This window comes from Cyprinodon tularosa, unplaced genomic scaffold (assembly GCF_016077235.1).
Source record: "Cyprinodon tularosa strain WSP-4 unplaced genomic scaffold, ASM1607723v1 ctg683, whole genome shotgun sequence".
Classification (NCBI taxonomy): Eukaryota; Metazoa; Chordata; class Actinopteri; order Cyprinodontiformes; family Cyprinodontidae; genus Cyprinodon; species Cyprinodon tularosa.
The window spans coordinates 349,445-365,092 of NW_024039433.1; the positions used below are offsets into that span (position 1 = coordinate 349,445).

The 15,648-nt window shown below is 42.0% G+C and overlaps 1 protein-coding gene across 6 annotated transcripts in view; it reads left to right on the forward strand.

The window, feature by feature from the left end:
* The window catches only part of ehmt1a (euchromatic histone-lysine N-methyltransferase 1a), a 128,889-nt gene that overhangs the window by 62,721 nt on the left and 50,520 nt on the right, over positions 1-15,648 (forward strand). For all 6 annotated transcript variants that reach the window (XM_038267751.1, XM_038267756.1, XM_038267757.1 and 3 more), the window contains one exon: positions 4,486-4,653. In XM_038267751.1, coding sequence (XP_038123679.1) covers positions 4,486-4,653 — 168 coding nt within the window. The remainder of the gene's footprint in view (positions 1-4,485; positions 4,654-15,648) is intronic.

The following is a 15,648-nucleotide window of genomic DNA, read 5'->3' on the forward strand; positions in this document are numbered from 1 at the left end:
AATATATTATTAAACGATTTGCTTAATCAAGAACCAATAACTTATAATCAAATGACTCTTAATACATCAGGATTCCATTAAATGACTCTTGGTCATACTTGGTAATCAAAATGTTATGAGCTGTGAGGAACACATAAACACTTATGTTATATCAATGTTTAAATCCTTAGTGAAATAAAGCTTGTCCAAGCTTCAACAACAGCTCACAACATATTCCTGTAGCATAGTGTAGCATTCGATCTATCCTGTTAGCTTTGTCGTTACTCATCAGTAAACACATGAAATTATCAATACCATCAAAATACATATTGTTTGTTCTGTCCCTAATCATGCCAGACCTGCAAACCTTTTTGTCCATGTCCATTTGGTAAGCCAGAGTTTCATCCAGCAACAGCTCAGCAGTCAGGCCAACACCAAGGCAGACTCTCTCTCTGGCCCCGCCCACACGAAGACGAACCCTGGCCTAAACGCACAAATTTTTCACCAAACCAGCCTCTCATCCACACGAAGCCGGCGTTTCGGGGGTCTGTGAACGATCTTTTTTTTATTCAGCCTTCAGAGTGGGAAGATTCTGAAACGCCGTTTTCGCGTTTCCATCTTTACGCTCTAACCGCATATTTTTTTTTACACGCATGCGTCATAGCGTCGCCTCTAAACACGCATGCGCGACACATCACAACAACAATGGCGCCGTTGCTGCTAATGCTACTCACCCTGCTGTCGGGCTTACAACAGAATCTTCTTCTTCTGGAATATCTCCAGGAAGAACAGAGCAATATCGACGACATAGTTCAGCACCTGAATTTGACTGAATGGACCCGCAGGGCAACCATGTATAAATATTAGTGCACATGCCCAACATTTCGTCGCTTATTTTTGCTTTGGCACCACAGCGCCACTTACAGGCCTGGCATACATTTTGCAGCGTTTTCATGCATTCGTGTGGATGCTCACATTTATTTTACGTCTCCGTCTTTACGGCAAACGTTTTGGAAAATATCAGCGTTTCGTGTTCGTTTTGACTTCGTGTGGACGGGGCCTAAGTCTCAGTGGCTCACAGCAGGGGGCCTCTTTATCTCAGTGGTTCATCAAGGCAGGCTTTCTCATCCAGTCTGGCACTATAAGTTCTGAAACTCAAGAGAAATGTGTTGCAGAAGGTCTGTTTTGCAGCAGTTTGGAATCTGAAAGGTTCTGACCTATCCTTGATGATTTTTGTAGATCTGGATCTTTTTGGGCCCAGATCTCCATTCTTGCTGAAGATCCTGCCGAAGTGGACCCCAGCTTCATTGGCAAGGGAGAGGAGACTCCACTCAGCAGTCAGTTCCGGAGGTTTCTCTCCCCCCAGTTAGTGCAGCCGCTATGCACGATGGGACACTGTGATCCATGACTTCAGGAAAACGAAAGCTACTTCCAGTTAGCTTTTTTTTAGCATTTCACCTGATGGGGTCTTCCCTTACAGGCGATGGAACCCAGGAGGAAGAGAAAGATTTAACTTGCGTTTTAAACCATGAGTGATGTAGGGGCATTTCCTGTTAAAGTATCAGCCTCCTCAATCAGCTGATTGGTCCATGCGTGAGCTGACCGCCCCTACGAGGGGAAGTTCCAGAACTTTCCAGAGAATCTCTTGTTCTCAAGGGATGGTTTTAGATGGTTCATCCAATTGATGTGTGATATAAGTGACAGGTCCTGATCAAAAATAACAACGATATTTTTTACTTTATTATCTGAAATCAGTTTAATCCCATCTAAATGAAGTGACTGACTAATCAGATTATTTTTCAAAGACTCTGGTCCAAAGACTATAACTTCTGTTTTGTCTGCATTCAGAAGCGGAAAGTTAAGGGTCATCCAGGTTTTTATGTCTTCAAGACATGCCTGTAATATATTAAATCGGTTAGCTTCATCTGGATTTAAAGACATATAGCTATTAAGGTAACCTTTGAGCATGAGGAATTTTTTTCTTTAAGGTGAAATCGATCAGATAGATGAGATTTAAACAAGTCTACTGCTGCTCCTTTCATTTCAACAAAATATTCAAGTCTTTCTAAAAGAATATTGTGATCGACTGTATCAAATGCAGCACTGAGATCTAACAGGACAAGTACAGATATAAGTCCATTATCTGAGGCCATGAGAATATCATTAGCAACTTTCACCAGAGCTGTTGCAGTGCTGATGAGCTTTAAAGCCAGACTGAAACTTTTCAAAAAGTTCATTATGGTGTAAGTCGGCGGTCTTCAAGCGTGTACTGCATGTGGGTCGCGAAAGATGATGTTGATTAGACTTTTTTATATTCCCTCCTGTAATTTTTTCCACTAATTGAAATGTCTATAAATCAACATCAATTCAACACTGTAGTGAGCAGACAAATGGAGGCAGATGTCTTTCAGTCATCAATGCACACATTCAGCGACACACAGTAGCTCTTTCAAGCTGGGCATCGTTTCATTCACAACACCTGTCCCATCAACCAGGAATCTGAATCAGAAATACTTTAATAATCCCCGTGCTAATTACTTTCATTACATGAGATCCATATGCAGTAGAGTGACTATAGGACCAGTTTGATATAACACAATTTCATACAATATATATAATTAGAGGTCCCTGCTTCATCTTGCCATCAGTTTGGGGGTCCTTGCCCTGGAAAACGTTGAAGACCCCTGGTGTAAGTGATTCCTGGTGTAAGCGGGCAGTTGTTTGGCAACTATTTTTCAAGAATTTTAGATAAGAAAGGAAGATTGGACATAGGTCTATAATTGACCAAGTCATCTGTGTCAAGAGACAGATTTTTAAGCAAAGGTTTAATTACAGCAACCTTAAAAGCCTTTGGTACATATCCCTGAACAGGGATAGATTATTCAGATCTAAAACGGAGGTGGGGATCAAAGGGAATACCTCCTTAAATAACCTTGTTGGAACTGGATCTAACATACAAGTTGAAGGCTTAGATGAAGTAATTAGTTTGAAAGACTTTAAAAGACTGGATCAAAGCAGTCTAAACCCGGTTCAGATTGTATGGCTACCTCAGATGCTGCCTCACCTTCTAGAGGTAAACCAATCATAGATAGAGGAGTGCTTATGATCTTATTTTTAATAAGATCAATCTTATTTATAAAGAATCCCTTAAAATCATTACTGCTAAGAGCAGGTGGAATGGATGGTTCAACAGAGCTATGGCTCTGGGTGAGTTTGGCAACTGTATTAAAAAAATATCTAGTATTATTCTTATTCTCCTCTATTAATGAGGAAAAATGACAAAGGGTCCGCTTATACAGTAGTAATCTTATCAATTTGCGCCCTGGCACCGAATTGAGAAGGACGACCACACAGACAGACGGAAAGGCATTCCACAGAACAATCACAGATGCTTTTTGTCTGCGCACATTCGCTTGAGCTCCGCGCAGGTTTGTGACCGTCCAACGAGTAGTCAGGATTTTTTTGAGGTGTGCGACAACGGTTGCAGAACCTCTGTGCGGGGGGCGTGGTTGTGCACAGAGACAGATTTGACGGTTGCAGAGGCTTTGCATCAGAAGCATAAATTGGCCTTAAGGCAGTACGCAGAGAACTAGCAACCCCATCAACAAAGTCCTCACCTGTGAAGGGGAACAAACTAAGCTGTTGCACTCTGCAGCACTGCTCAGCGACACAGAGGAGGGAGAAAGTGAAACAGATTCTTTAAATTTATAACTGCACAACCTAATAATGATCTGCTAAAGTAAACAAAATTTTGGGGGGAGGAGAACTCTATTAAAGTAATCCTGAAGGTTATTAAAAAGTGGTCAGAGAGGACAGGGTTGTGAGAAAATACTATTATTTCTTCACATTCTATGCCATATGTCAACACAAGATCAAAAGTATGAAGATGAGAATGTGTGGTACTTTTTACATTTTGAACAAAGCCAATAGCGTTATCTATCTAAGATAGCATTAAAGGCTGCCCTTAAGCTATCACTTTCAATGTCAGCATGGATGTTAAAATCCCCCACTATGATGACCCTGTCAGTATTTAATACCAAATCAGAAAGGAACTCTCCAGCTGCAGTGCAGCTTGATAACCTTCAGTGCTTTGTGACAAGGGGTATGAGTTACCCCCGGCTGGGGTAACTCATACCCCAGCTGTGGAGGATATTCTGGGTTCAATTTAGACAACATCTTTTTGTGACATCTTAAATCAAAGGTAGTGGTTTACTGATAAGTTTTCAGCTTATGCTTCTGCACTTCTCCTATGATGATCTATACACAAGTAACAAACAGGTTATTAGAATTTTCCTTTTAATTAGATAAGCTGATAAGTGTATGATCTGATTTTTGTTCAGTAGTAAATTTATGTTTAAGTGAATTATGAAATGGTCACTTTGGTTCCTGAAAAGAAATGAGGGCAAGTTTAGCACTGCAACAATTTCACCTTACATGGTTAATGATTTCCTTATAGAGCGGCTAGCTTTCTCTGATTCAATTCTTTCTTTTTTTTATTGTCTACAGGTTGTTTTTGTCTCATGGGGCGGATGTATCTCAAAAGAACAAGGAGGGTTATACAGCTCTGGACCTCAGTGTAAGCGGCTCAAAGGTGTGGACTGCTCTTAACACAAACCAAAAGCTTACTGATGCCAGGAGAGAACGGGACTGTCGAATAGAGAGACAACTTAGCAGGTAGGCACAAGATTTAAGAGACTTTGAGGATTTGACAAAATAAAAGATTTCCATAGTTTATTATTTTTTCTCTGGCAATGGACACAATGTTGAACTGCCTATTTATTAGAGCAGTGTTTTTCAACCCTGGTCCTCAAGGCACACTGACCTGCATGTTTTAGATGTTTCCCAGCTTTCATAAACCTGTTACCTAAATCAGGTGTGCTGAAGCTCAGAAACATCCAAAACATGCAGAGCAGTGTGCCTTGAGGACCAGGGTTGAAAAACACTGTATTAGAGACTGTACTTGACTAAATCTGAACTACTTAGAATTCTAAGGTGTAAATTTGATGATTTTATAACGAACAGCCATGCAAATTAAACCAGTGTGTGATTTGTAGAAGCTTTACTTTACTTTAATTTACTGTTTTTAGCTGCCTAAAAAAAAAAAAAAACGGTTCTGTTAAGATATTAAAGAGTCTTAATTTGATTGTGCAAACAAAAAATGGCTCGTGCGTGTGTTGCAGGTAATCTACTCAGACTGAGATTCAAATATGTTGAAGATGGACATATTTAAATTTTTTTGTTTTTTCTGTCTGCTACTGGCTTTCAGGATCGAAAGTTTGGGAGAGGAGATGTGTTTGTTTTTGCAACCTTTTGTCACAATTAGGGCTGGGTATCAGACCGATGCAGTAAAATGCTAACCATGGCGACAACTGCATTCTGTGTTATTGTTGTCCTAGCCTTAGCATCGCTGGCTGCTGCCAGGGCCTGGGGCTGCCGCCGGGGCTCTTTCCATATTGCTTTGCCAAGATGATGATTTTCGGGCAGGCTATTAGGTTTGCTGTGGTAAAACCTGAAGCCTTTTTTCATCCTCTCGCAATTCTTGCTTTTAAGGTTTTGCAAACCAAAAAAAAAAAAGAAACACTGAAGACATGTTCTTGCTAGTAGGGTCCTGCTAGTAGGCACACAAAACCTTGCTTTTGCACTGCTCTAACTAAATAAAATTACACCAAATTAAATTGATTTATCATAAATCAAATGAAACTGATTTACCAAATGTATATTTTGTCGAAACAATGTACATTTCGGGCAGATATAGCCTAATCGGCCAATATTTTCGGCCGATATATATATATATATATATATATATATATATATATATATATATATATATATATATATATATATATCTCGGCTCCTGGTTCAATCGCTCTGTCTGACCGTTGTTCTGCGGGTGGTAGCCGGAGGTAAGGGTGTACCGGGCACCGAAAACACAAGAGGGAGGTAGGATAGGAACTGGTTCCTTATCAGAGTTGGGGGGAGCATAGAGGCGAGACAGGGCGTCAGGCTTCAGGTTCTTTGAGCCAGGGTGGTAGGAGATGGTTAAGTTGAAGCAAGAGAAGAAAAGGGACCAGGGGCCTGTCTAGGGTTCAAACGTTTGGCAGACTGGAGGTAGGCCAGATTCTTATGGTTGGTCCAAATTAACACGGGCTGCTCGGACCCCTCTAGCCAATGGCCCCACTCTTCCAGGGCGAGCTTAATGGCCAGGAGCTCTCCGTCCCCGACATCATAGTTACGCTCTGCCAGGGTTAGACGCCGAGAGAAGAAGGCGCAGGGATGAAGCTTCTGGTCCAGGTCTGAGCACTGGGACAACACCGCCACTACCCCAGAGTCAGATGCGTCCTTTTTCAACAGTGAATTGTTTTGCAGGGTCGGGGTGAATGAGGATGGGTGCTTGCGAGAATCTTCTCTTAAGATTGGTGAAGGCTCTGTTAGCCTCGGGGTTCCAAACGAAGGGGACCTTGACAGAAGTAAGGGCGTGGAGGGGAGCTGCGATCTGACTGTACCCCCTGATGAAGCGCCGGTAAAAGTTAGCAAAACCAAGAAAACGTTGTAACTCCCTCCTGGTCTCTGGTGCTGGCTAGTTGAGCACAGCCTTAATCTTCTTGGGGTCAGATCGGACCTGCCCCCCCTCCAGGATGAGTCCGAGAAAGGTGACTGAGTGCTAGTGAAACTCGCATTTCTCCGCCTTGACAAACAACCTGTTCTCCAGAAGCCGTTGGAGGACTTGACGAACGTGATGTTTATGTTCGGAGAGGGTGCGGGAGTAAATGAGGATGTCATCTATGTACACGAAGACGAAGATGTTGAGAAAGGCGCGGAGAACATCATTGACCAGAGCCTGGAAGACAGCAGGAGCGTTGCACAGGCCAAAAGGCATGAAGTGATACTCGAAGTGACCAAGGGGTGTCTTGAAGGCTGTCTTCCACTCATCCCCCTGGCGGATCCACACTAAGTGGTAAGCGCTACGTAAATCTAACTCAGTGAAGATGGCAGACTGGACAGGCTCGAGGGCGGAGGAGAGGAGCGGGAGAGGGTATTTATTCTTTAGGGTTATCGCGTTTAGGCTGCGATAGTCAATACACGGACGGAGCACTGCATGAAAAGTGAGATTTTCGTCCCCGTAAACTCCCGCAGATCTCCCTGATTTTCGTCAGTTTCCAACAATTTGCAACCCGCGCTTGTCGCCGTTTGTCAGTGCCACAAATTGTCGGAAACGGACTCTGACGTATGTGGAGAGCGATCAGCTGTACTAATGGCCCTAATTAGCATATGAATGCAGCCAACCCGCGCGGCTGGCCAGGTCTCGCTTGAATAACCTACTCAGTATTGCCTGAAACCACTTTTCTCAAACAAGTAAAATCGCCCGTGATTGGCAGCAAAACCACACGTGGCCACGCCAGGCTTGAATGTTCTTATTGAGTATTGGACGGAACCACTTCCTTTTAAACAAGTAAAATCGCTCGTGATTGGTTGGCATATATATATATTTACATATATATAAATATATATTTATTTATTCATATATTTATTCATTCATATATTTATTTATTCATATGCTGTGTATTTATGTTATCCTACACTACTACACAATTATTAGGCTACCATCAAGGACATGAATGAATTTATATAGGAAATAAACATTTGCCAGGAAGCTGTTTATGCAAAGAAAGAGCTTTATTAAAACACACACAACTATATACAACGCGTATCCAAACACATGCATATCCAAAAATTACAACTCTGTGAGCTGTTCGTTTGCCTCCTCGGGGTTGGAGGTAACTGGCAGCATTCCCTCCGAAGCAGGTCCGATGTGCAGGCGCCTACTGTGCGTGGCCCTGTACTTCGGCATCGCTTCTAACTGGGACTGCAGCTTAACACAGAGTTCAGAGAGATCCGGCCAACGACGCCATCTTCTTCGTCAAACATGAGGTCGACGGTGGCGGACTTCCAGAGTTCCACTTCCTCATGAGCTAGCACACTCTGCCTCGATTCCAGCAGCTGTAAAAAAAAAACAAAAAAAAAAACAATGAATCAGCACTATGCGATGGGATGCACTGCGTATGGACACAACACATCTATCAATGCACCCGAAAAATAATCACCAAATAAAGTCTTACTCTCTTTCTTTTCTGAATGCTTGGCAGCTTCCGCGCGCAACGAGTTTGCTGGCTGCGTATATCTGAAGCTCCTGCGTACCGTCTCATAATACGTCTTACAGGCAGCTGGAAAACAATTAAATGAGAGTGGTATGAATAATAGGAGGTCACCGCTTCATTATGAGGCAAGATTAGTCTGTGAAAACAAAATGTACAGTTATGATCGGTATCCATCCGTATCTATTTCCTTTTACTGCAGAATGAAAGCATATTCTTTAACTCTTACCCTTGCTCCGGTTCATAGTGCCTGCAATTTGTCTCCGAGTTGTGAAGACGGCGTACTGCTTCCTGTGAATCACAAAAAATACACTTTAATAAAGCTTGTTCTTGCAAGGCTACTATTAGCCGTAGCTTTAGCTTTTAGCTTAGCTAGCAGTAATCAAACATATATTTACCGCTAGCTTCACAGTTGTTCGACTGCAGAGTCGCCATCGCGTCCAAGAGGAGTTGAAGGCGAGTTGAACGGGGGACGCCGTCCAGGCATTGATCACGTACCAGCAAAATCCAAACAAAGGAACTGTAGATAAAGTTCTTCTGAGTATAGCTCCTCCAATCACATACGAGGTCATTGTTATACGGAAGGACTCGCGAGAACAGCTGCATCTATCATGTTTTTGTTTTTTGTTCTTTTTGCTTTATTGGCAATTCCGTGTAACAATACAGAGTAATTCAAACATCAAACAAAGATACACAGCAGTTGGTGACATTATAACTTAAAAAAAATTAGACATAGAATGTAAAAAATAAATAAAAATAAAACAAGGGAAACAAACATATAAATAAATAAACAAATAAATAAAATAAACATAAAATAATAATAGCTAGGGGTTGACATTGAGTTTATGGTCATTTAACTTTTTGTAGCTTCCTGTCCTAAACAGTCTTTAAGGAAACATATTAGAAGATGCAATATTGTATATGTGAGAGAGGAGTTGCTGTAATACAATGGTTTACCACAGATTTAAAACTAGTAATAGCATAAAGAAATATTGAAATTCTACAACAGTCTTTAGACTTTTTATCAGCAATTACTGTGGGTAGCACAACTTGTGTTACAGAAAATTGCAGGCTTTGGAGATATGTTCTGGGGAATCTTGATTTATACCATACTACAGAACATTTCAAAAGGCTGCTGACTTTTTCTATGTTTAGAGGTGAAAATAATAAAAACTACAAAAGAGCAACTTTGCTGTTCTTCATAAATGTTGGGAAAATTGTTTAAAAGTTTGTTGCATAAGGGCGTGCTTTGGTTGCCCAGTGTTTAGAACACAAAACCCATGTACAGAAAGATTCCTTAGTCCTCGACATGGATGACCCGGGTTCGAATCCTTGGCCGCATGTCTCTCCCTCTCTCATACCCCCTTTCCTGCCAGCCTACTGCCAAAAAAACAAGACACTAGTGCCGTAAAAACTCCAAAATGTGCTGTAAATACTCCCCAAAAAAAAGGCTCTTGCATAAAAGCTTCTACAACACAATGCTGTTGATGGTAGATTGTTTTGAAGGGTCAGACAGGAAAGCTTGGTAAACAAATCTAACATATCTGAGATGCCGATACCATTTACTGTGAAAGAAAGGACAACGGAGAGAAAATGTAGAGAATAATGTACTGTGCTGCTAGAATGTAGAGAATAATGTAGTGCTGCTAGAATTCCAGTTCCCAGATCTGTGTTTTCTATTACTTCTACAACCACTAAAACTTATGTTATAAATGTACGTTATTGGCAAGTGAAACCCTGTCAGAGCTATCCTTAGATATCAGCCCAGTTACAGTTTGCCCTGCAAAAATAATCTGCTCTCTTGAAAATCTCAAACTCTTGCCACATTTCAGGCATCGAACATAAACATTTTTTAGTGAAGAATCAACAGCTAGTTTTACCCAATCATGAAGTGTAATATTGGATATTTTAAACTTTTTTAACAAATAAAAAACTGAAGAGTGGGGTGTGCAAAATGAATCGGCCCCTTTTACTTTCAGTGCAGCAAACTCTCCCCAGAAGTTCAGTGAGGATCTCTGAATGATCCAATGTCGACCTAAATGATACTAAATAGAATCCACCTGTGTGTAATCACGTCTCCCGATAAATACACCTGCTCTATGATCGCCTCAGAGGTCTGTTTAAAGTGCAGAGAGCATCATGAAGAACAAGGAACACATCAGACAGGTCCGAGACACTGTTGAGGTGAAGTTTAAAGCTGGATTTGGAAACAAAAAGATTTCCCAAGCTTTAAAAATCCCAAGGAGCACTGTGCAAGGAATGCACATTTTACCTTGCTGATTCTGATTCACATTTTACCAACTGATTCTGATTAAAACTAATTTTTGAAATTAATTATTTTGTATATTTTTTTTACATAACATTTGCCATTGCTAATGGCATACACATTAATCTAGCGTACTTTAATTAAATAAATCAATTCAAGCTAAAGTGTAAGAGTCTATAATTAGGTCATACTGAGCCTGATCTATTTGTACCATCTATTTGGGGGATATTTATTGCCACACTTTGGGCCACTTAATACCAATTTAGCATGAAATAAATGAGGCAGCCTACCTCAGCATTGTTGCTGACCTTATGTCCTTATGACCACAGTGTACCAATCTTCTGATGGCTACTTCCAGCAGGATAATGCGCCATGTTATAAAGTGAATCATCTCAGACTAATTTCTTGAAACTTTTCCACTTAAGTAATTGTGAATTGAGCATATTGACAGACAACATTTTATTTTTTATCTTAAATGCAAATTTTTAAAAAAAAATAATTACTGCTCTAAATGTATTGCTCTGTCATCTAAAGATCTGTTTTGGTCTCTATACTTTAATTAAATAAATCAATTCAAGCTAAAATGTAAGAGTCTATCGGTCTCCGCCAGTCATGTGACATTTGTTGCTAAGACGCCATTTTAGGAGGAGAAGGCGTAGTGTAAACAACCGCAGCATAGCTAAACGAAGGACTAAAGGTTTGAGTTTGTTTCTCTGACTATATGGAAAAAAGTAAGCAGAATGCGAAATTACCGTACCGGCAAAAACTTAATAACGAGGCCAGGGACCGTTACTTGTCGAAACTGTCGGATATTAACGGCATAGATCCTTATGACCTCCGCAGCAAAGACTGGAGCTCCGACGTCACTTCACTGCCTCCGACCTCATCAGTGGACATACCAAACTCCCTAGTGTTTGGCGTCAGTGCCTACACTTGAGAGGAATTCAAAGCATATAAGTCACTGGAAGCACACGGACAGTTCACAAATGGCTCCTTTTTTGTCTGATTTAGACAGGGGGAACAGATTATAATAAAGGTCAATCAACTCCAAAGTTTCAGGGGTTAGTTGTCACCATAAAAGATGCTTATAAGCCAAAAGTGAAAAAGCTGGGGCCTTTTTTGCTTGATTTAGACAGGGGGAACAGATTATAGCAGGTGGCCTGCTATAATTTGTTCCCCCCTTATAACTTTAAGAAATAAAGATCAATCAACTCCAAAGTTTCAGGGGTTAGTTGTCATCATAAAATATGTTCATAAGCCAAAAATGAAAAAGCTGGGACCTTTTTTTGCCTGATTTAGACCGGGGGAACAGATTATAGCAGGTGGCCTGCTATAATTTGTTCCCCCCTTGTAACTTTAAGAAATAAAGGTCAATCAACTCCAAAGTTTCAGGGGTTAGTTGTCATCATAAAAGATGCTTATAAGACAAAAATGAAAAAGCTGGGGCCTTTTTTTGCCTGATTTAGACAGGGGGAACAGATTATTACAGGTGGCCTGCTATAATTTGTTCCCCCCTTATAACTTTAAGAAATAAAGATCAATCAACTCCAAAGTTTCAGGGGTTAGTTGTCATCATAAAAGATGTTTATTAGCCAAAAATGAAAAAGCTGGGACCTTTTTTGTCTGATTTAGACAGAAGGAACAGATTACAGCAGGTTTTATTTCATCCCATACTGCCAATTCTGACAATATGGGATGAAATAAAACGGCTGATGTTAGAAGACAAACAGTACAACATAGATAAATTTTACGTTACTATAAACTAGGGCTGGGCGATATAGAAAAAAAGCTTATCGATAAAAAAAATGCATATTATCGATAATTATTGGAAAGATTTGAAACCATATTTTATGTGCAGCTCTGCCTGGACTTTTTATAATATTGCTAAATGGTTTAATTTTAATAAAAAACACAAACACAGACTTCAAATTAAATCTTTATTTAACCAACTTTTTTAACCGTAACAGAATTGTTTTAAAGAAAAATAACTTAAGAGACCTGAGTTATGTTATTAAATACTGACAAAGAATAAACTAAAGTGACCAGAAAAGTGACCAAAATAAATATAACAAATAAATAAATGCCCCCCCACCGCCGCTCCGCCCCCGTTTCCTGCTTTAACCTGAGTTATTACTTTGAAGTTTCTGGCCCCTCAGCATTTTTATCTCAATTGTTAGAACTAAGTGGGAAACTGCCCAGAACTGAAAATATATATATATTTTCCGAAGATTCCTCGGAGGAGAGCCGCACCGGGGCCAACACAGCTCGTACTCCTGCGGCTGTGAGCGGCTGAGATGATAAAAAAAAGTTGGTTTCGTTATCAGACTGGTTTTCACTGGTTCCCGACACATTTTCCAGATGACTGTGGTTTGTTTTTGGTCCGACTTGCCATGACCGAAATACTGCCAGACTGCTGAACTACAAAACTCCTTGCTGCACAGCTTCATGTGCTCTGTGTTGTGGTTTGAGAGGGCGGCGCTTGGTGACGGCATGCCTGGGTCCGCGATTGTGATTGGTTGGGAGGAAACAGTGACTAGCATAAACCTACATGCTAGGCTACAATGAGAAGGAAGGAAAACTGTGTTTCTTTTTTATCTAACTTTTATCGACCCTCTTTTTTTCTATTGCGCCACATGTCTATCGATCGATATATATCGTTATTGAATTATCGCCCAGCCCTACTATAAACACAAATATAGATTTAAGTACTAAATTTCAACCAGGAAAAAATTATTTTCCGTCTGCATATAGTCTTTAATAATTACACGTGCACTCCATTTTCTATTTCATTTTTATTACAAGTATATGGTTTACAACAGTTTTCAATAGGATGAGAACATTTGCACACTGTGAAACAATGAGAGATTTTTTTAAGGAACGTATGGAAACGAACAAGGATCTGTTTGCTTTCAGAGAAAGGAGTAGACACTGCTGTCAGCGACCAGCTTTCAAGCAAACGTTTGTGTTTTATTATTAGTTTTAGATCAATATCACTGGCGATATTCTGCTATAACATGTGAAGTAAAGAATAAAACAGTGAAGCTCAACTTTCATACACGTAAAACCTTTCAAATTTCAAGTTCTGCACGTTGGAATTGAAGCAGAGTTAACTCGGGTTGTTCTTCCTACTCCGTGCACGCTCCCGACGAGGGGATACAAATTTTAGCAGGGATAACTACCTTGGCACGACACCGGGACTGGCAGCCTCTCACACAACACGATTGTGTCATTTCTGGTAAATAATTGTGCCGAAAGAATAGCCGCGTGTGGGTTATCTCGACTTTCCACCTAATATGGTTGTTTTCCCACGATGCATCGAGGTAAACAATTGACGTCACTTGGCGGAGACCGATACTGAGCCTGATCTCTGTATCAGAGATTTTCTTACCTTTTAGAAAAATGTCACTTTGCAACCCTGCAACCCTGATTTGCATTTGTATAGCTGACAGCATTTTCATTGACATGTTAAAGCCTCCCCTAGAATTCCATGGGGGGGAGGCATGGGGGGAACACTGCCTAAGAAAGCCCACGTCAATTTCTGAGAATTTATGGGAGTTTTCGGCGATGCCTGCAAATTACCGTAAACTGCCGTTAACCTGAACTTCCACGACAATCTACAGTGCCGCATATTGACGGAAAATCCCACTTTTCATGCAGTGGAGGGAGCCGTCCTTCTTGGAAACGAAGAAAAACCCCGCACCGAGAGGCGAGGACGACGGGCGGATTAGCCCGGCTGCTAGAGACTCCTTGATATATTTCTCTAGCGCCTGACGTTTGGCCCAAGAAATATTGTAGAGACGACTGGTTGGCAGCGGGGCACCTGGCAAGAGGTCGATGGCGCAATCGTACGGGCGATGCGGCGGAAGCAAGCAGGCCAGGGTCTTACTGAAGACCTGCTTGAGATCATGATACTGCTCAGGCACCAGTTTCAGGTTCTCAGGATCAACCTGAGCACAGGACAGTTCAGGAGGCGGACTAGACGGTTCAGCAGATTGCAGAAATTCGGCATGACATCTGGTTGACCAAGAATTAACACGTGGGTCGACCCAGTTTATTTGCGGGTTATACAGCTGCAACCACAGGAAACCAAGAACGATCGGTGCATGCTTAACAGGAAAAACTAAAAAGGTAACTCGTTCTCTATGGTTACCAGAGACCACGAGTTCAAGAGGCTTAGTACGATGGGTTAATCTAGGGAGAACACCACCGTCCAGGGCGGAAACCTGGAGAGGCGTGCACAAAGGGACCGTCTCGAGGCGAGAACGGAGGACAAAGGACCGATCAATTAAATTAAAATCGCACCCTGAATCAACGAGGGTTGACAACTTAAAGGTCAGCTGAACAGAAATGATTGCAGCCTGGAGACAGACCCACGGAGGTGAAGACAAAAGTAACTGAGATTGGTCCGCTGGCTCCTCCGCTACGACCGACGGACCAGTTCTTTTGGGCTCTTTGGGCAATCCCGAATAAAATGATCTGGTGAGGCGCAATACAGGCATAACCTAGAGTTCATGCACTGCTGTCTCTCTTCTGGGATGAGCCGCACCCGGCCCAGCTGCATGGGTTCCGGGGGAGAAGGCGGCGCCGCAGCGGCTCTCAGGGAGCTTCGATCGGGCTGAGGCAGCAGACTAAAGGTGGCTCTCTCTGGACGACTTCGACTCCGAAGCCGATTATCTAAACGAACCGCTAGGGCAATGTAATCGTTTAAGGTGGAAGGTTCCTCTAGCCGAGCTAATTCGTCCTTTAGAGACTTGTCAAGAGCCTGGAAAAACACTGACTTGAGAGCGCGTTGCTCCCAACCTGCCACAGCCGCCAAGGTCCGGAACTCTATGGCAAAATCCGCAACACGTCTACCCCGCTGCCGAAGAGCTAAGAGCCGCCATGAGTCCTGCACCTCATCAGAATCGGCTGCAAAAATCATCTTAAATTCAGACAAAAACTCTTAAAATGTGCAGCCAAAACGCTGGCAGTCAGGAAAACGGGACTCAGCCCATCTTAGTGCTCTTCCCGTTAACAGCCGTAAAATAAAAGAAATTTAGACATGATGCTGGGCGTACAAACGTGGGGGAACGGTTAAAAACGAGTGAACACTGGAAAAGGAATCCCCCACAATCTCCGCTGTCACCTGAGAACCTCTCTGGACTGGGCGAGGAGGGCTCGGGGGCGGAGAACCACGTCTCCGCTGACGCGGAGCAGTGGGCGGAGCCAGGGGCTGCGGAAGCGGTTGCCTGGGGGCTCACGCTTAGCACG